The sequence below is a fragment of the Thunnus maccoyii genome, chromosome 19 (assembly GCF_910596095.1).
Source record: "Thunnus maccoyii chromosome 19, fThuMac1.1, whole genome shotgun sequence".
NCBI lineage: Eukaryota > Metazoa > Chordata > Actinopteri > Scombriformes > Scombridae > Thunnus > Thunnus maccoyii.
In genome coordinates this window covers 19760400-19787212 of record NC_056551.1, presented here as the reverse complement: position 1 = coordinate 19787212, position 26813 = coordinate 19760400, and the positions used below count along the sequence as shown (strand labels likewise).

The window sequence follows — 26813 nt, the reverse complement described above, 5'->3', positions numbered from 1 at the left end:
TTATTATTTTGGCTGCGTAGGGGCAGCAGAACAAGCTGTAAACACGGCAATTACATATTATCACATTATAAAAGTGTCATGACTAATATGCTAGTAAATAGTTACTTACCAGTACTTACAAATCCAACATTATTATTAATTTGCAGTCATGTTTCTATGTAAAACCAATATCCACTCTTCTTTCACCTGGTGTCACCCACTTCCTGAGGGAGATATCTGTTTCTTTAGCTGCTAAATGCTAATAATAATAATAATAATAATAATGCAAATATTGATTAGTACAGCTTTAACTAATAAATAAAAAAAACACAACAGGCAGGGAGTCCAAACACTTGTTTATTTTTCCCACTATTTGAAATGGTCCAGCACATATAAAAGTTATAAAACTAACTAAAAGTCAGTTTGGGGCTGAAGGTTTCTTATTCTACAGAGTGAAACACATGTAATACAGTGAAGATACACATGAAACAGAACAGGGAAATGTGTTTTTACACAATGAATAAATAGTCAACAGTCACAGCTCAAACAAAACATTTTAACCTACATCATTCTCATTATGCCTCGATGATGATAATGCCTAGTACTTACTCTCATTAAATATAACTCATATTTACCATGGAATGATGATATCATGATGAACGCCCACCGGCTCGTAGTGTGTGTGTGCATTTACTTTTGGTTCTGCTTCACTGCTGGTTGTACGTTGCTGTGTGAGTATTGAATGGCGGTCCTGGCTCGGTCCGTCATCACTACGATGGGGTCCACATACATGTAAATAATCTATAGTCCATGCAGACAGTGTGCGCATGTTTCCCAAGCATATAATGGAAGTTATATAATATGGCTCTAGTCTATGTCAAGGTCAGAGTCCTCATCACTCTGATTGCTCTGTATGATGGCTCCATTGCGGATGGTCTTCGGGACAACGGGGGACTTATCGGGCAGCAGGCCGTACTCCTGCAGCAGGGCCTCCACGTCCACAGCAAAGAAATCCTCCCCGAGCTGGTCCGTGAGCCGCACGAAGTTGCCGATCAGGTCCCCTCCTTTGTAAACCAGCAGGGCGGGCAGAGCGCTGCCTCTGAACAGCGCGCTGGTGCTGATGGCCGAGCTGCGTACGCTGCAGAACTTGACCAGCGGGTATTCCTGAGCCAGACACATCAGGCTGCCGCTCATGGCCTCGCAGCCCGGGACGTCGGGCTCATAGATGTGGATCATGACCAGCGTGCTTTTGTCCTCTTTGTCTAAAGCCTCCAGGAAGTCCTCTCCGCTGTTGAGCTCGTAAACCTGCTCGAAACGTTTGCCGCGGCAGAGCTGGCGCCGCATCTCTTCAATGCGCTGCATGCGGTAATGCTGAAGGAAGTCTTCGTCGTCTTCTTCTTCCTGGAGCATGTTGTACTCCTGCATGGTCATCTGTGGGGTAGACAAAAAGGAAAACTCATAAATGTGCTGCGTCTTTTACAGATGCTCCAATGTAGCCATTTTAGTCTGGCTGGTTCGAATCCTGATAATAATAATATAATAGTTAGTGAAAAGTGTGTCAGAAAATACAGGAAGAGGGTGCAGGGATTCCATTATATCAATCAAATAGCTTTTAATTAATATATTGCCTGTGTTTAGCCTTTTCCCACATCCAGTGCTCCATCAGGAAGTGTGCCACAGTTTCAAGAGGGTGTCACTAACGCACTGCCAGGATAATGTGAGGAACAAGAAGTTGAAGCTAAGGGAGCTTTTCACAGGCATTTTGTCCCCCATTCTGCTTACTTTGCCTTGGATTTTCTCCTGCAGCTCTTTCTGTTTCTCCTTGTCTTTTTGCAGGTCGAGGTCAGAGCGGCAGGTCATCGACAGCTTCTTGATCAGTCTTTCCATCTCTTTCTTCTGCTCTTGCTTCTGCTCCACTTCCAGCTGCTTGTACTTCCTCCAGTCATTGATCACACCCTTCGGTCCTGTAAGAGAACAGCCAATGTCACTGGTGTTATGGTAACTACGTATTATGTTCTAAATAAGTACTATGTTCATATAAATGACAAATGTGTGATCATATTTAGTCTGTTTGATAGTTGAACATGCTGAATGAGACAGGAAATGGGTAAAGAGAAGGGTACATCATGCAACAAAAGTCTGTGGCCAGAATCGAAAGCAAGATTGCGATCGTGTGGTATTCGTCTTAACCTGCAGGCTGTCGGGACACACCACCCTCTCATTTCTTATCGTGTTTTGTATGCGTTCATGGTAGCTACCTGTGTTGACAGCACTTCCATCTGCACTGTAATCAATCTCAGGCTCCCCGACGTTGGCGTCCCGGATGGTCTTGCTCTCCCCTTCTTCATCCTCGTTGTCGCTGCCTTCGTCCTCACTGCTGCTGTAGTAGTACTGCAGCTTCTCTCCCAGAATCTTGTCGTCCAAGGTCGTCATTACGACAGCTCACCTGAGGGCGGCAGTTTTTAATGTGTAGAGAGTAGAAAGGACACTGATGCATCTCTGCACTTTCACGTTTCTGTTTATTGATCTATTCCTGCTGCTATATCCACGCGTTTACACTACACCCAGTACTTTTACATGAACTAAAAATACGACCCATCCTTCCTCTTTGTACTGCATGCGGTGGAAAGGATGTGTATTATGTAACACCAGTCTGAGCTAATCTGATGCATTTGTTCCTTACATTCACAGAATATATTTATACAAACACACCAGTCTCCATTTGGGTCATTTGACTACTAATTTGCATGAGTATGGCAGCTGACATGTGAGACAATACTGCCATTTGCTTTGTCCTTAACAAATTCACAGCTTCATAGATAAAAATCTCTGCAGATTAACAACAGTTTTTAGCACTGAATTGTCCGGTTGAGCACATCAGTCAGTGAAGCATAAATAATCCAGGCTGGCAGCCATCCAAGCTGTTATAGGTCGGGCAGAAAGGGTTTAATTCGAAAATAGGACATCTACACTATACATAGCTTATAATAAGTGTGTCATTTTACAAAACTTGAGCAGAAAGGCCTTCAATGATGCACTGAGCCGTGTATAAGCTCGTCCATGTGCACAGATGGAGGGAGACACCCTTCATACAAATCCCTCCTGTCACTTTGAGAGCGGGCCAGGCAGAAAATTGTAAATACTACAACGCGTACAGGGGTTTTCAGTTTGACATAGCTGCCATTTAGTGACGATACATAATAATAATTCTCCACAAACTTCGCACATCCTGTCTCCAACACATGTAAACAGTAGGAGCGAAGGCCTTATTACAGCCAGCACCTAATTTATCTGAGAATCACTGCCTGTTCCGATATGATGACCTAGTTTTCAATTAACTGTAGCAATGGTGTTATTTCCTCAAGTGTCAAAACGCTACTTGAAAAGAGGATCTAGACAATCCAGTTAGCTTGCTTAATAATTAGGGCTGAACCTGCTAGCACAACGTATGCTATCGTTAGACAATCAGTAAACAATAACCAGCTATGAACGTTAAGTTTAGCTTGACTCCGACATTACACGCCGCTGTAAAAGTATATAAAATGTCCACTAATGAAAGATTATTGGCTTTCAACTTACCGTTATTGTTATGACCAGCTAACGTTAGTAAAATGTCACCAACTCCCACCACAACTCCGGCTAATCTGTTAGCTTTTAGCTGTTCAAGCCTGTCTCAGTCTGTGGTGCGTTCATGGCTCACGGAGATGTCGTAATTACAACGCCTACGGTCAAAGACTGCCCACATCCAGCTAGAATTCAGATTTTATTAGAGCTGCATTGATTAATCTATTAGTTGCCAAATACTAAATTAATCAGCAAGTTTTGATCATTATGAGTCGTATTTTTAAAGAAAAAAATGTCAAAATTCTTTGGTCAGCTTCTTAAATGTTCTGGTTTCTTTAGTCTTCTGTGATGGCAAACTGAATGTCTTTGGGTTATGGATTGTTAGTCGGGACAAAACAAGACATTTAAGTTTGGATCTTGGGTTTTGGGAAATGGTGATCGACATATTAATTGATAATAAAAAATCATTGTTAGTTACTTCCAGCCATAGGTTTTATTTATTTATTTATTCTTTATAGTTAGGACACACCACATCAGTAATCGATGTTGGTCAATTTATGATGTTTGATGGCAAATTAATTTACAGCATCAAAACAGAAAACATGTTTATTAATTTTTTTTAAATTGCTGTACTAAGTGACACAATCAACCCACAGCCATTCAAAATTGCCGAGCCACATGTTTAATTTTGCCGTGAAAATTACTTTCCACCTTATTCTTTGTGACAGTGTAGTACTCTAAAGTTGCATTGGTGTAAATTCTGATTTTACTGAGAGCACCTAAAGACAACACGGGTTTATCCTCGTGACGTGTGATATGTTTAGTGACAGGAAAGTGTTGTTAAACGCAGCTCCCTCTTTCACCACTAGAGGGCAATATAACTATGACATAATACACGTTACTAGTAGTTCAGGTGATATGTGAAAATTATGTTCACTTTTTCATAAAAGCGTGAAATTTGGTACACTTGTACAATTTGGGGCCCTGAACATTCAGAAATGGAGCCAGTTTATGATGTTGTATATGGTATCATTGTAATCCTTGGCCATCAAAACATAGGGGTAGACTTAACCTTTTTTTGTGTTATCATGTTTGGTTCAGGAGATAAAATGCAAAATACATAATTAGGTTATTGTGGAAAGTAAATTGGCCACCACAAGGCGTTTTTGCGATGGCTCCAATTCTGAAAATGTTCAGGACCCCAAACTGTACAAGTATGCTAAGTTTCATGCTTTTATAAAAAAAAATGAAAATATCACCACAAATTTGGCACATATCACCTGGACTATAGTACTTGTATTGCTAAAACTACTACTGCTGCTACTACACCCACTGTCAGTAGACTGACCAAAACTGCAAAGTCAAATTTCAACTTCATCATTGCAAATATTAAAGGTGCCATGATACCAAGAACAGAGTATAGTTTTCCCTTTTGTTAATACAAATCGCTACAGCAGTTAAAGGACAGGTCAGGTAATCATTCCTCCTGCTCATACTGACATTTAGAAGATCCCTTCATAATGCACTTATAATGTAAGTGATGGGAGCCAAAATCCACAAGCCTCCGTCTGTGCAGAAATGTATTTAAAAAAGTCTTTTTTTAGTGCCAAAGTCCTTCTTTTTGTTACTATACTAAAACTAAAACACTGTAAATGTGGCAGATATCCACTTGATATGACTCACTCAGACTGCTGAAGCCTCATATAAACTTCAGATGAACTTTTAATTTTTTTTTTTTTTTTTGCAAACTTATTCTTTAAGTAATCTGACAAGACAGATAGCACACATATAAGGCTAAATATTATATATAAAGTGTCTGTGGATCCTAATCTCATATGTATCCTAATTTATCAAAATGTTCTAAGCTATGAGGTAACTGTGCTTCCACTTTATGTGATTTTAAACCACACTGCACTTCCTGCTTTATTCCTTGTAATCAGCTCAGTCTTCTGTTTCCATGAATATTCAGTCTCTTGCCAAAAGAAACACAAGATCCAAAAGAAGCAGGGAGGAACGGAAACTCAGTAGACAAACAGAATAATGGATAGTCAAATCTAAGATTTTAATAACTGTCAGTTTTAATCAATGTACAAATACTCCACTAATGTCTATACTTTGATGTCAATAAATTTCCATTGCAATAATTTCTTTTGAAAGAAAGCTACAGACAGTGTGAACATGTATTTTGATGGTATTTCATTCTTCAGACACAAAGCATTTAACATTTAACATCACATGTTTATTTCCTCACTGATGTCTTTGTTCAAGTGTGAGACAGAGTGAGCAAATTAAGGAAGAGGCGAGTTTGATTTCACACTGAGCTCTTGGTCCTGTGTGATTCTCCAGTGCATTTACTCTATGTTCTCCACACAAGCATCTTGAACAGTTGTTTTTTTTTTTCGTTTTTTTTAGCAGCAGCCTCTTTTACCTTCATGTAGGAATCTCAAACCAAAACCTTCTTGTGTCTGGAAAGCGTCATAGCTCATCAGTCCTTCCTTTACTGTCATCTTTCCCTCTTTGTGACTGCTCCTCTGCTGGTACTCTAAATGCCACATACGGACACGTCCTGGTGTTCAGACACACCAGCTTCTTCAGCGTGGCGGAGTTCACTATGTCAAAGCCAACTTTGCCTCCAAAGGTGCTGGGCTTCCAGTAATCTGGAGAACATATAGGGTTTCCCAGAAGGCCTTTAAGGGAGAATGGGGCGCCCATCTCCACCATGCTCTCCCCAAATATGGCCCCCGCTCGTGTTCTCTCCAACATCATGCCGGGATAAAATTCAAGAGCCTCAATGTCACCATATAACTCTTCAAGCTCGCGGGCTATCTCCTCGTTATCTGCAAAAAGGTAACAATGAATGCTCAGTTAATAAAAATGTCTACAATAAAGTGCATCAAGAATACATTTCTTTACTCAGTAGCAATAGCTGGACCTGAACCAACTGCCTCAGTGTTTCGCAGTAGTGCAACACCAAAACAAACACCTCCAGGATTAGGTTTTAGTCATGCAAGCAGCACAGCCCTGAGGATTGCAAAACTGAGATATCTCAACAACTACTTGATAGATTGCCATGATCCCCATATGGATGAATCCTAATGACCTGATTTTTACTGTGAGACCACGAGCACGTCAAAGTTTTTGCATATCTAGTAAAATATCTCAACATCTACTGGATGAATTAGCACAAACTTTTATGGTTCTTTGAAGATGAATCCTAATAACTTTAGTGATCTTCTGACATTACCTCTAATGCCACCTAGAGGTTGACAGCAGCTCTCTAGCACAGCCAAATGATAGTGTTGCTAATCATTTGGCTGTGCCAGACAACTACATGACACAAGCCGACATGAAATACCTCTAACTGCACAGTTTGTAAGTACAGTGCAGTGCAAGTCAAGCAATGTAGAATACATCATCAACTGAAGGATTTGATACAGAAATATCTTCCATTGATACCACTCAGAGGATAGCAATGGAGAATAGTCTTTAACAAAATGCCTTGGAAGAGAGAGAATATAATTTATTCCAGGAATGTATGTTCAGCTGCTCTAATTGACTCGTAAAAATCATGTAAATCATGTGCTTTCATGACTTCATTTCATGTTGTGTGTTCTGAACACAGCCACAACTATTTTTCTTACCAGTGAATTGTCTGAACGATGTGTACGGCTTAAGGTTAAAGCGTTTCCTGTACTCGTTGAAGGATTGCATGCGGAGCTGCCGCGACTCTTTGATGGCCCCCACAGCTACTTTGGTCACCACAGGATTGATGTTATGGCCCCCTCCTATCTGTAAGACAAAGGTTTGAGAATTAAGTATGTGTTATATGTACATGTTTAGCTGTGATTACAGTTTAAGGCTCACGTATGTGGGATAGGAAATATAACGATCTGCATGAAGACTGTAATTAACAAACCTTCATTCTGTTTCCAGCCAGTACATAAATATTTATGTAGCAGGCAAAAAATAATAATAACATTCTGTTTCTGATTGGTATATAAGACATTTTGTAGCTAAGACAACCCACATCAACAAGCTTAATCATGCAACAACATCAAAGAGAGTAGCTAGACTATGACAGGATGCACATCTAGAAAACAGGAAGAACAAGTGTGAATGCCAAAAAACATTTCACATGGATGTTTGAATCTAGCAATACTGCAGTTATAACCAAGAGTTAGTTGCATATTCATCATGTTATATTATCTGACGTTTTGTTACCTGGCCGGCAACTTGTCGAGAGAAGGCATCCACCAGCGTGTCCACGCCATAGTGTGTGAGAACAGAAGTGTTGAAGAGGAACTGTGTGTAAGACACTTCATCTCCGTTAATGAGGAAGCTGTCAGGCATTAAGGGGTGCCAGTGGTAGAGCTGGCTGAACTCCAGAGCGATACGGTTCCCATACTGGAACTGGGTGTTGAACAGCAGGGTAGGATCAAACTTCAGCTGTAACAGGTATCCACTGAGGTGCTGAACGTACTCCTCGATCACTATTCGTATTGTCTCACCTGAAAGAAACACACAGAGACACAAATTAAAAATACCTACTGTACATGTATATGAAACTGAGTCATGACTGAACAGGCTCCGATAAAATCCATGAGCTAATACTGAAGCATGCTGACATACTCTGTTATTAAAAAAACATGAAGTATACTTGCACAATTTACAAAATTTAAAAAAGAGTAAAGCTTTAAAAAAAAAAATCAAAGCATTAAAGAAATAGTTTGACAATTTGGAAAATGTGTTTGTCACTTTCTTGGCGAGAGTTACATGAGAAGTTTGGTACCACTCTCATATCTGTCCATTAAATATGAGGCTACAGGCAGCAGCCTGCTAGCTTATCTCAGCACAAAGAGTGGGAGCAGGAAGAAACAGTTGCCACACAAGGATGCCAGGAAACCATTGGAGACTCCAGAAAGCTACCGAGCCCGCCCAAGAAGTAATCTGTCACATAGCCCCCAGAAAACCAGGAGCTTTTGTTTTTACATGTTAGCTTTTATAAAGAATAAACAAACAAGAGATGACATGTTAATGCGTCAGCTTTAGAGGGGTTGATAGGCAGATTTTGTTACCTCATACTACTGTCACGCTAGCTGTTTTATCTTGTTTCCAGTCTTTATGCTAAGCTAAGCTAACCTTTTACCTTTTAACTCTCAGCAAGAGAGTGAATAAGCAACTTTTCCAAAATGTCAAACTATATTCCTGTAAAACTGTGTCCTACTCACCAATGATGATGAGGCGGGAGGTCTGGAAAAGCTGTTCATCATCCCATGTGGGATGCTCTGCTTTCAGGATGTCACAGACTCGGTTATGCTCCCTCAGCCACAGTGTAGCGTACATTCCCAAACCAGGGAGGAGTCCGAACACTTCCTGACCAATAGCAATCTGACTCTCTGGTGGGATCCCAGGGGGGTAGCTCATCTTAACAGGTGCGTCAGCTACAGAGGGAGGGTATATCTCTCCATCAATTAACTGAAGGGAAAAACAATAATTAATGATTATACAATACAACTTTACCAATTATAACCACAGCTAACAAATTACAAGAACACTGCAGGTTTCCTTTTTGTTCCCATCTGAATCAACATTCCCCTATTACAGCACTTGGCGACAGTGGCAAGGAAAAACTCCCCCTTAACGAGAAGAAACCTCAAGCAGAACTGGGGTCGAGGTGGGTGGCCATCTGGCCTGACCGGTTGGGTTGAGAGAGAAAGAAAGAGGGGGAGAGGGGAGAGAGAGACAAAGAAGCACAGCAAAAACAATAACAACAATAATAATAATAGAATAATAGAAATATGACTATTAATAATAGTAGTGGCAGTAGTGTCAAGCTGGACAAGAAAACACAGAATTCTGGGGAAGATGCCAAGTTAGTAACATGCATTAATGGGGCATGAATGCGTACAGATGGAGAGGGGGAGGAGGAGAGAGGAGCTCAGTGCATCATGGAAAGTCCCCTTGGCAGTCTAGGCCTATGGCAGCATATCTAGGGGCTGGTCCAAGGCAAGCCTGGGCCAGTCCCAACTATAAGCTGTATTAAAAAGGAAAGTTTTAAGCCTACTCTTAAACCTGGAGAAGCCATCTGCCTCCCGAACTGAAACGGAAAGATGGTTCGAGAGGAGAGGGGCCAGATAGTTGAAGGCTCTGCCTCCCATTCTTCTTTTGGAGACTCTGGGAACCATAAGTAAGCCTGCATTCTGGGAGCGCAGTGTTCTCGCGGAGTAATAGAGTACTATGAGCTCTTTAAGATATGATGATGCCTGACCATTAAGGGCTTTGTAGGTGATGAAAAGGATTTTAAATTCTTCTCTGGATTTTACAGGGAACCAGTGCAGAGAAGCTAAAACGATAGAAATATGATCTCTTTTTCTAGTTTTTGTCAGTACATGTTCAGTTGCATTCTGGACCAGCTGCAGAATCTTTCGAGGCTTGTTGGGGCAGCCTGATGATAAAGAATAACAAGGAACTGAGAGAAGTATTTGTGTACATGATGTCTCTATTTACTGTTTTGATTTTTTTTTCACCTGATACTTAAGTTTTCCATCTTTGTGAAGTCTGAGCAGGAGCTGACGTTCCAGGTTGTCTCCATAAACGTGGCCTGCATCCACCTGTATGCGTCACAAGATGAGACAAAAAAATTATGTGTAAGAATGAGAGAAAATAAATAAAAGCCTGGCTAAATATTGGTTGGTGGCAATATGATTTACTTCTATTTTTTGAATAATTTTCTATTTTTTAAGCACTCAGATGGGCATAAATACAAAGTCTACTTGGTCCAACAATATCCAGATTTATTAATCTCATTCAATAATCACTGTCTCTCTGTCATTGAGCACATACTGTAGGACCTTAAACCTAGTGACTGGATTGAGAAATTTGCTGTCTATTTTACTAACCAAGCCTCACAGTTTAATCCATTTTCAGTGATAATCCTGCATCCCTAATCAGTTTCAGATAGTCAATATTTCAGCTTTAGAGAAATTGATAATTCAAGTGAAATCCTCTACCTATATATCAGATATTGTCCAAACTTAATCCTTAAAGGAAAAACTCCCCACTCATTGACTAAAGAAACCAAATTTGGATCATCTTTTTTTAAGCAACTATTGACCAGTTTCAAAATTATTGTTTTTAATGAAGGTTATAGAGAAACTGACCTAACAAAAGTAATTTATTGAAAGAATAATTTTAAAATAGTTTTCAATCAGGTTTTAGTACTGAGATGACTGTTGTTAAGGCCGACATTCATTTGAGAGCTGACAGAGATGACTCCTCAGTCTTAGTTCTAGTAAGATTTGAGTGTTGTTTTTGACACAACTGGTCCCTTCTGTTCTCCTACACAGTTTAGTAACTTAAGGAGACTGACTGACTGCTTTACACCTTTCACGGTTTTAAAACAGAACGTTTTCTGTTTTGTATTAGCAGATTCGTGTTTCTCTGTAAGTCTGTTTACTTGTGGTGTTCCTCAAGGGTCCATTCTAGGGCCCTCTGTTGTTTTGAATTTACATGCTTTCCCTGTCAGGTGATAAAAAAAACGATGATGTCCTCTTCCACTGCTATGTTATATGTCCTAATTGAAACCCAACAAATCCAGCAGTCTAATTAATCTTCTTAATGACATCAAATCCCCAAATTTCTTAAAATTTGACAATGATAAATCTGATGTCATACCGATTGGACCACCAATTTTTACCAGCCGGTTCAACAACAAGCTAGGCTGCCTGTCAAATATATTAAGCAGACTCCTAGAAATCTCTATGTTATTTTTGATGCAGATCTTTGTTTGGAGGACCAAGTGAAGAACTTAACTGACTATTAACTATTTAATATGTATAAAATGGTTTTAATCTCACCACTTTAGCTATTTTATTTGCTATTATTTCCCCTGTTCTATGATCCCATCTCTTGTTTTTACTTGCATTTGCTTTTATCCTGTTTCTTTTTTCTTTTTCTGGAAAACACTTTGTAACTGTGTTAATAAAAGTGAAACACAAGTATTATCATTATTATTATTATCAACTAGAAAAAATCTGTACCCCATGTGCTAGAGCCTTCGTGTAGCCCAGACCCATGCGATTGTAGGTCTTAAAGAACTGGTGGGTGAAGTGCTGCGCAAAGAAGGCGAACATGAGGTTGGAGCCCTGGGGGTCGGGTCTGAAGGTCCTTCTCTTCAGCAGCCTCTCAACCAGGAGCTCAGGGTCAGGAAGCCCAGCCTTGCCTGAACAGAAACACCACAGCGTCACATGCAGCAGAGGGCAAAACACAGATACATCACACCTCTAGTCATAATATTGAAATAGTAAGTCTGTGCAAACATGATATAGTTAACACGCCATGCTGCACTCCTGAACTGTCCAAGGACAACAATCTGTATGCATGTCACAATGGTGAAAGCTACAACTGAAACAAAACTGAGTTCTGCATTTGATATTATTGATGCTGTCACACATGTAACTCATAGATAACATCAAAACTATCAGTGAAAGAGAGCTAACTAATTCCTCTAAGGTAACTCAATTTTATGCTTCTTTATACTTCTACTCCACATTTTAGAAGAACATACATTGTATTTTTACCTATTTTTATCTGACAGCTGCTAAAATCTTTTCTGATTAAGATTTTCATACAAAACATATGATCAGTTTATAAAATACTACATGGTTATAGATTAAACTACCAAGTAATACACAAAATAGTTAAAATTTGCTTCAGGTACAACTTTAAAATGCTGATTACATGTTAATGCATGAGTAAAAATAATCCAGCGTGGTAAAAAAAAACACTGAAATGATCATAGTATCACTATAGATAGTGCTCAGTATTATTTGAATTTTTTAAGTTTAAGTAAGTAAGTTTTAAGTCTACGTTTTGGCACTGATACCATAACAATACTTTTATCGATACCTTACTTTGAGTTGTATAAACCAGTTTTACTTCAAAATTAAGTTTTGGTTTGATAAAAGAAGCCAAAGTTCTTAAATGTTGCACAAAGAGCTGTACAAGAACCTTTGAATGAATAAAAATCTCTAAAAGTGGCAACATTTTGATTCATATCAGGAACAATCTGATCAAAGAATAAATACCAGTTTACAAATCTGGCCTTGACATGTTTCTGTACATCATGCTTGGACACATTTTAGTCTGAACAAAAAAACATATTGAGGTTTGAAAATATAACTTGACAAATAGAGCTGTGTATTTTAACGTAATATAAATGAGTTGCTAACCTTTGACTCCTAGAGGTGTAGGGCAGTCCAGTGGCACTGGGGGCAGAATCCGAGTGTAGTAGCTCAGATTGTAGTAGGATTCCCAGCTGAGATAGCCATATTTTGAGTTGAAGGTTGGAGGATTGGGTATTAAGTTGGACCTAACTGTTCATACAAAGAAGGGGAAAAAAGGGTAATGTGAGTAATTGAATATGGGATAGCCTTGAATTATTATCTCAGAGTGAACTGCTGAATCTGGACCTGTTAGAACCAGCCGCATCAGAACGTCTCGTAGGAAAGTATAGTTGATGATGTCCCAGAGCCAGCGGAAATGTGTGAGAATGTAATGCACCACATCTGGGCTGGGCTTGAAGAAATGACGGACTCTGGTCCAAAACTCCGCTGTGGTGGGAGGACAGATGAAAGAATAATCTTGTTGTTATTATAAGTCAGGGCAGCTGGGAATTTAAAGTGAACATTTTCTCAGTATAAGAAAATCTTTGTTATATTCCTACAGGACTCTCAACTAGCTTGGCTTGTTGTTCTGTGTTTATCTGTATTTTAATTTAAGTGGATAGGTGAGAGGAGACATGAGGACAAACAGAGCAGAGTGACATGCAACACATGTCCCCAGTATGCGTGTTACTGGTTCACCAGGATACCTTCTACTTGGTACTTGCTGTAGCCAAAAGCTGCCTGAAGCAGCATTGTGGCTACCATTAAGGACACTGACATCATGTCCTTTGTGTTTTCTGGAAACTTGGAGGTTTCATAAGCTGTTTCCAGACCTCTGAATCACCACACCACTGCTGATTTACAGACGTCTCTTTGAAAATGTAAGTCTATGGGAAAGTCTTTTTGGGCTCAAAAGCATCACGTGACATTGTAATTACACCGTTTGGCCACTATGTCAAATTGGATTCACAGCCCGGTGCTGTTCCTGAGGGCTTGGGCTGTACACACAGTGGTGCTTTGAGCTAAATGCTAACGTCAACATGCTAACATGCTCACAGTGACGATGCTAACTTGTTGATGTTAAGCAGATATAATGTTTACCATGTTCACTATCTTAGTTTAGCATGTTAGCATGCTAACATTTGCTGATTAGCACTAAACACAAAGTAGGTCTACAGCTGATGATGGTTATTAGTTTTGCAGGTATTTGGTCATAAACCAAAGTATTGGACAAAATTTAACCATATAATGGCGAAAAAGTAAAGAAAAAAATAAAGGCACCACCAAAGTTGGAATTTATCATGACAGGGACATGAATGCATGAACCAAATCAACCTCATGGTAGCACTACAGGAAAAGTCGGGATAATCAAAGTCATTAGGATTCATCGTATTGATACCATGAATATTTGTACCAAATTTCATGGCAATCTATCCAATAACTGTTAAGGCATTTCAGTCTGGACCAGAGCAGTGGGCCAACTGAAAGAAGTGTGGCAAAAATTTGACAAAAAATATAATTAAAATGTTAACAGGATAAATAAAATATGAGAAAATAATTGAGAAAAAAGACTTTCTTTTTGGTGTGGTGAGCTGGGTTAGTGGTTGTGGGGTTGGGGCATGTTGGGGGGGGGGGATTGTACTTGTCGCCCCAGTATTTTTAAAATCCTTGCTATAGCCCTGGCCTTAAGCTCCCATAAAGATGTGTTAAAGTTGAGTCTGTGTAAAATCAACAATATGTTTGGAAATGCTACCTTACATAAGAGGAGAAAGTATTATTTTATATAAATGTTATTATTCAATCCCATTTTCCCCTTTCCTGTTTGGGTTTTCTGGCCTTTTCCTTCCCTCACTCCCACCATAGTTCTTTCTTTCTCTGCACAATCACAGCAATAGTTTATTGTTATTAAGCCTGACGAATATGATGTAACTGCATAGCTGAGAGCCAATTACTTCACGTCTGATTAAGGACCACACTGTGTGAGGGTTCCTTGTTAATGAGAAGCAAACCGGCAGAGTTAGTAGATGCTTTGGTGACAAGATCAGCAGAAGCAGCTCTGATCCAGATGGTCTCTTCCTGGCAGTTAGCCCCTGTTTTTCCAATTCTTACAAATATTTGGGTCTAGACAAGAAGTCCTCACTCTGCGAGCCAAGCTATATTGCACTATTGCTTGAATTAACAACAAGATCAGTCAACAGTCTTTCATCAGCCTGCCATCTAACCTTTTCCGTGTAATATAGGAATGAATAACAGAACAGAATATTTCAAATTCCTTCGATGTATAATAAAACAAGAGGATATGAGAACTGATGTCATGGTGATAACTGGACTCACGGACAGTGCAGTTTTCTCCGTAGTAGCCGGTGCGAGTGCAATCACACTCATATTTGTCCTCAGCATACCTCACACATACTCCCCAGTGCTGACAGGGGATATAACAGCATGGGTTCACTGTGGAAAACAAGAATGAGACCATGAGAAATGCTTACATAAACTCAGGCAGGCAGATCATGTATGAAGCTCTGACACAATACAAAATTCTAAGAGACATGACACTATTACAATGTGTCTGCCGCCCAGCTTCCTGCACAGAGATTTAGTTCCCATGTGAAAACATCTGTCTTAGCAGATTGGTTTACCAAATCTTTATGTCTACACTGCAAAAAATATCGGTCTTTTAGCCAGACATGGTGTCTCAGAGTGAGCCTTCAGGACACACTTTTATTAAAAAAACATCGGCCAATTAGATGAGTTAGTTCCGAGTTAATTTAATTCCCGCTATCAGTGCAGTCATTGCTTTTCCGGGAATTTTACAGGTCCATAATTGGTTCATCTTTTCCTCTCATTTTTTTCCCCCGAAGAAATAAATATGTTAATTGGTACTAATTTTAGGGAAGATAGAGACAAAATTTGGAGACAAGTTTTACTTAATTAGCTTTATTGAGTTTAAAAGCAGTTTCCAGAGGAATTAGCTCAAAAGAACTGCTCCATTTAAACACAAGAAAAGATGTATTCATCATCTGTACACAACTTTCACATTTTTGTACCTTTAGCTGAGGTTAGACTAGTTTAGCATTTAATTGGAACGGACTACTTGGATACACAGTCTGTATTTGATCTATAATTAGGGCCAAATTACATTGCTTATTCCAGGAAAATGCTTAAGAAATTATTAGGAATTACTGGACCTGTAAAATAAAGCATTACCACCTGTTTTTTTTTTTTAACTTGTTTTAGGAATCAGCAACTCTTTAAAGTAGATTCTGTATTTAAAAGTGAAATTTATAACCATACAACAAGGGTTACGGTTAGGGTGGGAAAAAAAAACACCCAATCAAGTTAGCAACATGAAAAGATCTTTGTTCTCATACACTCGGAAACAGAGGGAGGGAGAGGGGAGGGGAGTTTTCTAACACGGGTATTGTGAAGCTCATGTAAGCAAGTTCCAGGGTGATAAATAAAATTCTCTTGAATGGCTGATAAGACTGTTTGTATCTGACATTCCGCGATCCATCCCTTGGTGATTCATGCACTGATAACTTCACGTTCATATTATGGAACAGCTCAGGGCGTTGCATCATAGATATGCAGACTACGTAAATCTTGTGATAAACACCTGGACTCCTAAGCGAAAGGGAAAAATCTCCTCGGACAAAAAGAATTGCCGGAGGGAACTTACACACGCCAGAACATGCCTCTCCCTGCCCACGCAGACCCCATCCTTCTGTCTCCTAGCAGAACATTCAACAGAGCAGCAACCTCATCTGATGTGTAGAACGTACTATCTGATTTAATAGGTCAGAAAAAGTTCAAATCTCACACGTGAGATAACCTCATCTGGAAATGAATCACTCATTCACTGACTCAGTTTGTCTCAAAAACCCTGCAGTAGCTGCATTTCTAAAGCATGAATGGAAAAGAGTAAAAATAATATAGTAATAAAAATAGAATAGAAACCACAAGAGGGACAAAAGTACTACACATTAATTATATAAAATCTCATTCATGAGATGACACAAGCTCTCATTCAGAAATCATATGACTTGGAAGCAGACACCAGAAGAAAAGAATGAGGCAGTGAAGCTGTTGGTATGAGCTGATAACATCGGCGTGAGGACAGGATGCTATATTGTGTATATAAGGGGAGAGAGGAGGGCATGTCGCCGCGCAGGTCAGACATGTCTTGGCCACAGGTCGGGCAGGAAAAGTTTGTTTTGGGGGGCCTCACTGTAAGAAATACATGTATCACAAATCTCTCAGTGCTGAGTCTTGAAATTGAGTCTTTTAGGGACTGTGTTTCAATGTTTACCTTAAGTTAAATACATTGTCCTAGGAAAAAATCTGTAACTCCCCATGGTAGGTTTTCCTTATTATGATCAAGTTTTGAAAGAAAAATAACAGTTTCAAACATGACTTTGGATAAATGAAAAGTCCCCAAGAGTTCAGCTGAGGAAGTCATGCGGTAGGCCTGCCAGACCCCGTCTTTGTTATAAGAATTACCGGACTGCCTAAATTAGGAAAACCTGATAAACTAATGGGATAAGGAAAACCCCGCATGCATGCTCACTGTACTCATATCCTAATGTAGCCTACATATATGTCCTGCCACTGACCGATGAAGCAAGGTGTGCTCTCATTAGGTTATTAATACAGCATTTTACAATACATGCACAACACCATGTCCAAACCAAACGACCTCTCACCTACCTGTGTTGGAGGTAACCTCATCTCCCCGGCATGCAGGCTCCCGCAGCAGCAAGAGAAGAGCACTGAGAACTGATCCTAGGACAGAGGCTTCAACAAAAGTTGTAAATCAATGTTAGTTTAGGGAACAGGAAGGTAAAACACACGGCAGGACCGGCTACACAAGCAACGACCAGGACACAGGCTACTCACATCTCATCACTGCAGCCACAGTTCAGGATTCCAACTCATGAAACTGCAGGAAATGTGCGGTAATCCAGAGTGTGGGCTGAATCACAGAGCTATGAGGACGAGAGTCGGCTGTTCCCAGACAGACAGTCAGTGAGAGTAGCAGAGCAGCAGGATCAGCTGTCCAACAGGTTGACTTCTGTCTGTGTGAATGCTGCAGCCTCGCTGCACTGCGCTTTCACCTGCTGACAGACGGGAAAGGGAAAAGTGGGACGGTGACTTCATCAGGGTAGCGGGTTTCCAGTTCTTTATCGCCCACTGCTGTCAATGTTTGAATGCTCCCTTACTTTTTTTTTTTTTTTTTAATCAACCCTGCCTTTTCTTTATAATTTCATATCAAATCAGAGCCTGACTGCAGCAGCATCCTTTTATATTTTACAATGTCTTCTTCCCCCATTCTAAGCCAGTCTGTTTTTAGGATGTATGGTGTATGATGAATGTTTTGTGATTGTGATGTGAATGAACCGTCTTATTGTGATCCTGTGTATATCTAATCTGTTCTCAGGTCTCTCTCGCAAAAAAAGATCTTGATCTCAATGAGATTTCCTGAATAAATAAAGCCTAATAATAACAACAACAATAATAATAATGATAATTTTAAAGCCTTTTGGTCCATTTCGCATAGAAAATACTATTCAGCTTCTTATGTAAAAGCCTGTAGCAATCCTGTCTTATGGCTTCATCTCTATTGCTGTATTTTGAAAAGTCATAATACTACTCTGTATATAATACTGTATAACATTTCATGCAAAAAGATACAATACAATGGGCCTTACACTATATTATTACTGCACAAATGTGGTATAAATAAGTGAGTTCCATCTTCCTTTGAACTGTACAAACTGAGTTCATTTTTCATGAAGATTGACCCACTTATTGTATGTGTGGCACAATAATAAACATTTTATTTTAAGACATTATAACATACAAACTTTGAGAACTATAGAGGTCTGTCTGTTTGCTCCCTGGACAGTCTACTGTTTGCTTGAGGTGTATTACTCCACAAGAGACTCTGAATTTACAGAGTAAGAAAATAGCACCAGCAAAAGGTCACAAGGTCAAAGTAGAGGATGTCTGTCAGGACTGCGTGCATGTAATGGTTTATATCACCTCTGACCCTTAAGTTTAGGCAGCCAAGAAGAAGTCTACAAGATTTAGGAGCCCAAAAAAAAAAGTGTTATGATGATATTAGATGTGTTTTTGACAGACTAGATCAAAATACACTTCCAAAATATTATAAATACACTTTATATTATTTAATTTACTGCAAAACACATCGCATTTATATACATTATGTGTAATTTAATGGCATAGAAGCTGCTTTTTTCATAAACACTTAATATTTAGTTACTTGTTTGTTCTTCTACACGTGTTTTGGGGCACACACAAGACCGGGAACACTGTTATACTACAAACAGGGAATCATGAGATTCTTTTTTGTCGTTTTATCTTTAAAGAAAATTCACAGTGTGTGTATCTGAGTTCATGCACGCACTCAACCGAGAACTTGAGACATCAAACATGGACGTCAAGCCAAAATTAATATACTCACAGTCCAAATTTTTAAATTGATAATGTTTCTATTAGCGCAAAATCCATAGCAACCCTATCAACTATGCTGAAAATGAACAGATAAACTATAGTGAAGCTGGCAGAAGCATAAACAACGTGGGAGTATGTTAACAGCACAGATTAAGAGAAACCCCATGGGAGCACCTAGAGGTATGTTGAGAAATATTTTTCCGGTAAAATACTTAGAAAGTGATAATCAAAGTTACATGATACATACCAGATGAACCAACAGATAAAGAGATAACATTTGCTGACGGTGTAGACCAGCACTACAAATCAGAGAAAGGACAGCATTGAGCAATTCTGTGGTGGAGGCTTTATTGTTGTACCAGCTATTACATGTCTTATGACACATTTTGCTGTGGTTGAACCGCCTGTCTCGTCACTCCTTATTCACAAAGGTCAGGGATGCTGTTTTAGGGATCACTGTCCTTTTGGGAAATGAATTCTCTTTCTCAACTAGAAATCTTGGCCATGGCTCTCCAGACTAAACGTACTCTTCTCCTTCATCAATTCTGTATGTAGTCGATCCTCCAGTATGGGCAGAAAAACTCTTGACATACCAAACTTTTCCACTACTTTTTAGCTGCTGGTTTTCTTTACTGAGATGGTCTCCAGCTGCAACTATAATACTCAAAACTTTTGACTTGTTGCGTAAACAGACATCATCTGAGAAATTTCAGCATTGTTTGGAGGCTGCTAAATATTTAGACTTTTGTTGGAAACTGCCGCTCTGCCATTAGAGCTGCAGATTTGTTATTTATCTTCTAGCTGCACTTTTGCTAAGTGAAGGAGGCAGTGCTGGAAAAACAACTCACCTGCAACCCTGAAAGAGCAAGAAATGTATCCGTATGTTGCTCCTCTCAAGCTCTAAGGCTGCCTAAACCAGACTATTTCCCTCTCATTCTGCAGCTGTAGTAGCAGGACAGTTAGCTTGATAAACTGGTATATAGATCATCCTGCTTTCAATGAACGGCCTGGTCCAAAATAATCTTCAGTGTGTGAAAAAGACATTCAGTCCAACTGATGTCTGGCACTTTCAACTGTGAATATTTTGGGTTTCCAAATCTCTTTGGTTCCATCACAAACTGCACAGCAAGAACATATTTCTTAGGATGTTATTTTTCAAGGCTTCCCCGGTGGCAGATGATGAAGACAAAGAATGATATTAGTGAATATTTTGTGTATTAGATGTTGAGATTTAATAAAGCTACATTTTTCATTAGGAGTACTTCTATTGGTGTGGTATTTGGAAGAGGGCTGCATCAAATTGTGTATGAACTTTTCCTTGGAATCAGCTCTGAATATGTATTCGGCAAAAATAGACTGGTCGCACCTCTTTTTGACTAATTAAAGTAGTAAGCAATAACGGTAATAATAAAATCTGATTTTACCCCTGAGGTGTCTTCGTGCCTGTCATGTAGATTTATGGCTTGTTTATTGTGGAATGATTGATTGGTTGTAGCAGAGTGTTTGTTCCCACATTTTAAGACAATACTTTGCCAGATATGTTCACATAAAATTCAGAGTGTGGGATGTAACTAAATAAAAATCAGATCCTCCTGATCACTACACTACAAAACCTCCAACATTAAAACAGCAGTTCATGTTTCTGAAAACACCATTTATTTTTAGTTTTGTGTACCTTTTTGACATAACATCTGGGACTCATTTTACTTGCTAGAGATTTGCAAAAACAAACTGAGTGGGAATAAAGTCACATCCTTCTAGAGAGTTATTATTAACAAGATCATCACTGATCCAGACAATAAGGCTTAAAGATCACGAGACAAGACTGAAACTCCCGTTTAACATCACATTTATTTAAACAAAAATGTGTCATTTAGGATGAGCTGGAGGCGGCCACTGCAGCACGTCTGGGTTTGGGGGTGGTGCCTTCCCTGAAACCATTCCTGGGAAAATAAGAGAAAAACAAACGTGAGGATGATGCCATGTAATTAAAGTAGTCTGACTCAAGAGGCAAATCCTGCTCATAGAGTCACAAGTCATCTGTTATGTTATTTCATAAACATTCCTGGACATTAACAAATGTGCTAAAAGTTTTACTTTTATGTTTACATTCTACTACCAGTACCAACAGGCCGGTTAGCTAACAAATTGTTCATAACTGTAAATATTTCTCGTTGATTTGTTTAGACAGAAGGATAAACATTATGGATGACAAACGTTGGCACAAATGACAGACGGTATGATGTTAAGCATGACTGTTTTAGTTAAACAAAACTTTTGCATTCAGTAAGAGCAGTCATCTAAAAAGAAATGAGTCATTGAAAAAGAGGCACGAATTCTGGCTCTTTGTTTTGTTGTTTTAAACACATCCAATCTCACTAAAAGGGGCCTTTCAAAAGCAAACATTTTGACTTGTCATTTCAGGAAAAGTCCAAGTTTTACTAAGACCATTTATGATTCATCAGTTCAACTCAGTGTCCCAGTTAATCACTGAAACAGCATGCACAACTCCAGGGCTCTCAAACTTGCACAGCTTAAAAGGAAATGTGGGCATTATGTTATTTATGTGACCAATTACACCTGTGCTATACATACATGTCAACATATCTGCTGTGGAAAAGGCATATTGTCAGAGATTAACTTGGCTTGTACTTCACTATGGCTCTTCTTCTAGTGTGTGCGACCATTTGTTGAACAATTAGCCATCTATAGTCATGATTACTTAAACATTTATAGTTTGATGAAGTAGGAGGAACACATTACACCCGTTTTTAAGTCCTTACAGTGGTTGCCTGACAGTTTCCATATTGATTTTAAGATTTGTTTTTAAGATCTTCATGGTCTTACATCACACTACTTATCTGATGTGTTTGCGGTGTGGCACAAGTCTTTAAGTTGTTCCAAAGCGTAGGACAAACTCTTGTTGAGGCAGCTTCTGTTTTTATGCTCCGAGCAGCCTGCCAGAGGACTTGCGAGCAGCTGGAAGTGTTGATATCTTCAAATGTAAACTTAAAACTTTCCTCTTTAGTCTGGCTTATATTAGGATATTTTATGGCCATTATTTATTTTATTGGATTCATGTTTTAAAACATTTTTATTCCCTTTGTATTTCATTTGTCATTGTCATGTTTTTACCTTTATCTTTTTTAATTTCTGATTACCAGCTTATCAGTCATCTGTAAAACACTTTGACTACATTAACCTGTTTAATTGATTGATGAGCGTTATGGACAGGCACTCATTTTTCTTCATTCACCTGGATCCCTGTTAAACCACACAGTCTCTGCAGAGCATCTCGTTTAATCTAACAGATCCTGTGTGCGATGCTTACCTCAGAGAAAATGCTGATATCATACTGAATTCATTTGTTCAGACATTTATTTTCACCATCACTGGTAAGCAGCACTGACGAGGCTTCTAACAGGACAATAAACTGGTTGCTAACAGAGCCCAAATGTTATTTAACAGAATCTCTTCCCGATCACTTATACTTGGTGACACGCAGCCTGCAGATACCTTCAGTTGTTGTTGTGTGGGTGATGCTGGAGCGTGATGCATCTATCAGCTTGTTGGGAATCCCTGCCACTGACTGGCTTTAAGACAAGTTACAAACTGTCTTTTTCTTCTCTTACGGCCAAGTTACCTCCTTATCAGTTCCCCACAGCAAAACAGGCAAGAAAAAATAGGTCTAGTTGACGCACACTTGCATTGTTGACAGGCTACGTTACCACAGAATTTAGTTTAGAGCTTCATGTTTACAGTCCATCTGTGGCGTTAGGTACATTCAGGTCAACTATCAACATGTCAGGGATGACATTTCTCTTCTGTCGTTTGTAAACACTTGTTTGAAGTTGTTTATATTTACGTTTGTTCGGATGCACCATGTATGTCCCTCAAACACAATTTTCATGATGCAATGTCAACAACACAAACTCCAATGATTATCTCACATCATTTGACAATATAACCAATGCAGGAATCTTGCTTAAATGACCTGCCAGGAATGAGTCAACAACTCAGAAGCGCATCTAATGTTTGTAGTTCAAGTTAAATTATTATTCACAATAAGCAGGTTGACTTAGAAAGTGATGGTCATGTTGATTATAATTTTAGGAGGCCATTTAAAATGAGTTAAACATGTAATTAGTTCAAAGTCTTAGCATCAAGATGACATTTATCAGTCTTTCTTCCAGCGGTGAAGGCGTATAATCTAATTTGACCCTTTCTGCCACTAAGAGCCTGTTAACACTAATCTGATACAGACCACTCAAGAGTTTTGCTCTGCAGAAATAACAACCAGTCGTAGTTATCTACCGTGTTCACATTTAAAAATCTTACCTGAATCTGCGGTAGACGACCTTCAGGTGTCTCAGACGGCCGGTGCCAGTGGTGTTCCTCCTCTTGGCCTTAGCGCTCCAGTTGTCTACAAAACAAAATCAAACATCTGTAAGTATCGGGGCAGTCTGGCCATTCAGTTTCTTTCATATTAATTTAAGACCAGGTAATGTGTCCAATAGACTGGAGCAAGAAACATTAGATGGTCCCAGCTTCTCAGCTGTGAAAACTTGATGTTGTTTCTCAGTCTTACATTTAGTAAATTTAGTCTTTGGGTTTTGGGACTGTTGGTCGGACAAAAACAAAACAGAGTGGTGTCACATTGGCGTCCAGGATATTGTGATGGGCATCTTTCAGTTTTCTGATATTAACAGTTAATAAAGAAAATCTGCAAATCAATCAATAGTGGAAGTAAGCGTTAGTTGCTGCCCTGCTTTTGTAAAATAGCTGAAATGTTTCTTTGTCCTGGTCTTTGATTCTTCTCAGCCATCATTTAAAATTCATACTATCACTACACTGTGGTAACGAAACATACTCTGTGACAACATCCTTGTGTTTGAAGTGTCAGAGAAGTCAACCTATACTAAACCAGTACCAACGCATGTTTACCTGCCAATTTTAGGGCCAACAACACACTCACATGAAATGTTTTGAATAGTTATGGACAAGACATGTCTTTCAGTGACTTACACTTTCTCTTGCGCTTCTCGGGGTAGCCACACTTGCCGCAGGTGGACTTCTGCAGGTGGTAGGCCTTGGACCCACAACGACGGCACAGGGTGTGCGTCTTGTTCCGGCGTTTACCGAAAGATGATGTCCCCTTCGTCTTGAGAAGTTAAAGAAAGATCAGAGATCAGGAACAACTCGCCAAAGACTTGATTAGAGTTTTAACTTCTTGTCAGTCTTGTCTCAGCACAGAAGATTGAATCACAGAAAGTCATTTGTTCAGACATTTGTGTTTAAAGACATCACGGACAAGACTCATCTGCTGCTCTCACAGCCTAACAATAAAAGACATGAACAGCTTGAACAGCATTAAAATCTATTCTAAGATCTGAATTCCTTTTGCAACCAACAAATTCTCCAGAAAGCAGCAAGTATTTTGGCTTCTTCTGGACATGTTCTCGTAAGTAAACATTCTCTGTTGCCATCAGGGCTTCATTATGTTTTATTCACTCGTAAAACTAAGCACTCTTCTAAATCATTCCCTCAACAATATGACTAATTGCTCTGTAGATTTCTTTTTTTACCATTATTATTGTTAGTGAATGTTTTATCTGATCTTTTTGTGTTCATCAAGTTTATTTATCAATATTTGTAGATTTTATTCCACATTGGCTGGTGTTCTTTTTAATTTGTGTTTGTGTGTTACAGTGTTTTTGCGTACAACATGCTGCTCCAAACAAGTTACCCCTAGTGGGATTAATAAAGTTGTTTGAAGCCTCCAGTGGCACCATTAACTTAGATGTTGGCTGTCAGGGATACAACACTAACATACTTAAATGTACCTAAATACAAAGCTACAGACTAATATCCTGTCCTCGGTAAAGAAAGGCGTGTTTCTGTGTCAGTTTACCACAGTAACGTATTGGCAATGTGAACATTTACTGAAAGGAGGCACAGTCAGTGCTACACGGAGAAGCTAGCCGGCTACAGAGAAGCTAACGCTACTTAGCCATTTCACCTCAACTAGACGAATATAGTCTCCAATTTAACCGTGGCCCGTTAACGGGTTTAACCGACGATATCCAGAGTAATGTTAACGTTATCCAGCGGTAAAACACCGTATTTCCCCCGTTTCAATGAAGCACATTCTGTTGTCAATGCTACGGAGAGGAAATGAATTCTGGATGGGTGTCAGACAAACAGCGGTAAATACACTAAAATTAAACTTCATCTACAAAAATACTTCATCCAAACGGTAACGATGCTTAACCGACGTCCAAATATCAACAGAAGATGACAGATAAACCGTTCGTTCAACAGATGTTAAGAGATTTCTTTCCGCCAGCGTTGCAGCTTACCATTTTCGTCCAGTGGCTAAGGGAAAAGAGGCCGGAAGAGGAGCATGCGCTGCGTCAAATTACATCCGTGATGCTTCCTGTGTAACACTCAAATGTGACCCCATCGATATAGCGTTCTGCTCATAATTCGAAGAAACGTTGATTAAATTACCTCCTTTACGTCCATGTATTTATTTACCCTACGTGTTATTTAAAGAGGAAACAGCTCTAAAGTCATATAGGAAGTGTATGTAGTGTCATAATAAAAACACTGTCTATCTGAGAATGCAACAAGCAAAACCTTATGATCAAAATACAAACACAGCATACTGTTACAATATAAATCAGTGTCACATTTTTTTTGTTGTTTGTGGGGTAGAAAAAAAAATCCAAATTGTCAACTGAAGAAAATACCTGACCCTCACCACATAGGCCTACTATCAAAAATCCTAAACAAATAATGTTTATTTAAATTAACTACAAAGATGTAGCCAACAGACAGTGAAAACATATTTTTAAAAGGTAATAGGACTGCAACTAACGATTATTTAAATTGATTAATCTATCGATTATGTTCTCAATTAATCTATTAGTTGTTTGGTCTGTAAAATGTCAGTAAATGGTGAAAAATAGTTGGCGATTCATTTAATAGTTGACAACTAATCAATTAGTTGACTAATTGTTGCAGCTCTAAACTGATGATTTGTAATCCAGTATGCACTACAATGAGAATGAAGTAGTTGGGACGAGGGTCAAGCTGCACTGAAAATGGTCCCCATTTGGAAATGTGTTGCTGCCCCATCTGAATGAGTTGAAGTATGTTGGTCTTGTTCATGGGAGTAAAATGGAGCATGAGATTGAAAGTTGGATTGGCGTGGTATCGGTAAGCATTACAGCCTTGTCTTGTAAAGGTCCCTGTGTCAAAATTTATTTTAATATGTTTATTATATTACTTGATATGGCTTATATAGTGCATATTTGAAATATGTGTTCAGTCTAATTACAGCAAACTGATTGACACACAGCAAACCAGGTGGGCCCAGTGGTCCAGGTTTTTGGGGCTTTCAACTGTATCTCATGTCTTCCTCAGAGGATAAAGCTTGCTCAGTTGTCATGGAGATGACTCTGTTATCATGTGACCTGAGTATCAAACTTTAGCCATGTGATAACGTGTTATACTGATGCTGTGTGAACTGTACTTAATGGTAAGTCGGGGTCAGTGGGGGCTTCAGTGCCTCCCAGCAGGTAAATCTGGCCATATACTGTATGTTCCAACCCCATGATTCCAACTTCT

General features: G+C 39.2%; 2 protein-coding genes and 2 non-coding genes across 4 annotated transcripts; all 4 read right to left on the bottom strand.

Annotated features, from left to right (window-relative positions):
* Positions 1-316: 316 nt before the first annotated feature.
* Positions 317-17809, bottom strand: pdcl (phosducin-like). The gene is made up of 15 exons (XM_042396067.1): positions 17604-17809; positions 17415-17501; positions 15042-15158; positions 13014-13154; positions 12774-12917; positions 11583-11764; positions 10071-10154; positions 8772-9018; positions 7765-8051; positions 7185-7332; positions 6026-6380; positions 4248-4312; positions 2238-2420; positions 1762-1943; positions 317-1410 (listed from the first exon to the last, which is right to left on the bottom strand). The coding sequence occupies exons 1-15, from the start codon at positions 17608-17610 to the stop codon at positions 847-849; spliced, it is 2793 nt and encodes a 930-aa protein (XP_042252001.1). The 5' UTR covers positions 17611-17809; the 3' UTR covers positions 317-846.
* A 3204-nt stretch (positions 17810-21013) lies between these two features.
* On the bottom strand, positions 21014-25645 carry rpl37 (ribosomal protein L37). The gene is made up of 4 exons (XM_042394501.1): positions 25541-25645; positions 24207-24342; positions 23520-23604; positions 21014-21124 (listed from the first exon to the last, which is right to left on the bottom strand). Exons 1-4 carry the CDS (start codon positions 25541-25543, stop codon positions 21055-21057), a joined length of 294 nt encoding a protein of 97 aa, XP_042250435.1. The 5' UTR covers positions 25544-25645; the 3' UTR covers positions 21014-21054.
* On the bottom strand, positions 22506-22583 carry LOC121886284. The gene has a single exon (XR_006092712.1). It is a non-coding gene; the product is annotated as a small nucleolar RNA SNORD72 (small nucleolar RNA).
* LOC121886285 lies at positions 24418-24497 on the bottom strand. The gene has a single exon (XR_006092713.1). It is a non-coding gene; the product is annotated as a small nucleolar RNA SNORD72 (small nucleolar RNA).
* Positions 25646-26813: the final 1168 nt, after the last annotated feature.

What these genes read in the sequence shown, in the direction of transcription:
- pdcl (XM_042396067.1), bottom strand. An exon ending in TACACCTCTAGGAGTCAAAG is followed by an intron (nt 11,765 to 12,773) that starts GTTAGCAACTCA and finishes GTTTCTGTTCAG; the next exon opens with GCAAGGCTGGGCTTCCTGAC. An exon ending in CGAAGGCTCTAGCACATGGG is followed by an intron (nt 10,155 to 11,582) that starts GTACAGATTTTT and finishes TGACGCATACAG; the next exon opens with GTGGATGCAGGCCACGTTTA.
- rpl37 (XM_042394501.1), bottom strand. An exon ending in CGAGAAGCGCAAGAGAAAGT is followed by an intron (nt 23,605 to 24,206) that starts GTAAGTCACTGA and finishes TTTGTTTTGTAG; the next exon opens with ACAACTGGAGCGCTAAGGCC. An exon ending in GTCGTCTACCGCAGATTCAG is followed by an intron (nt 21,125 to 23,519) that starts GTAAGATTTTTA and finishes TTATTTTCCCAG; the next exon opens with GAATGGTTTCAGGGAAGGCA.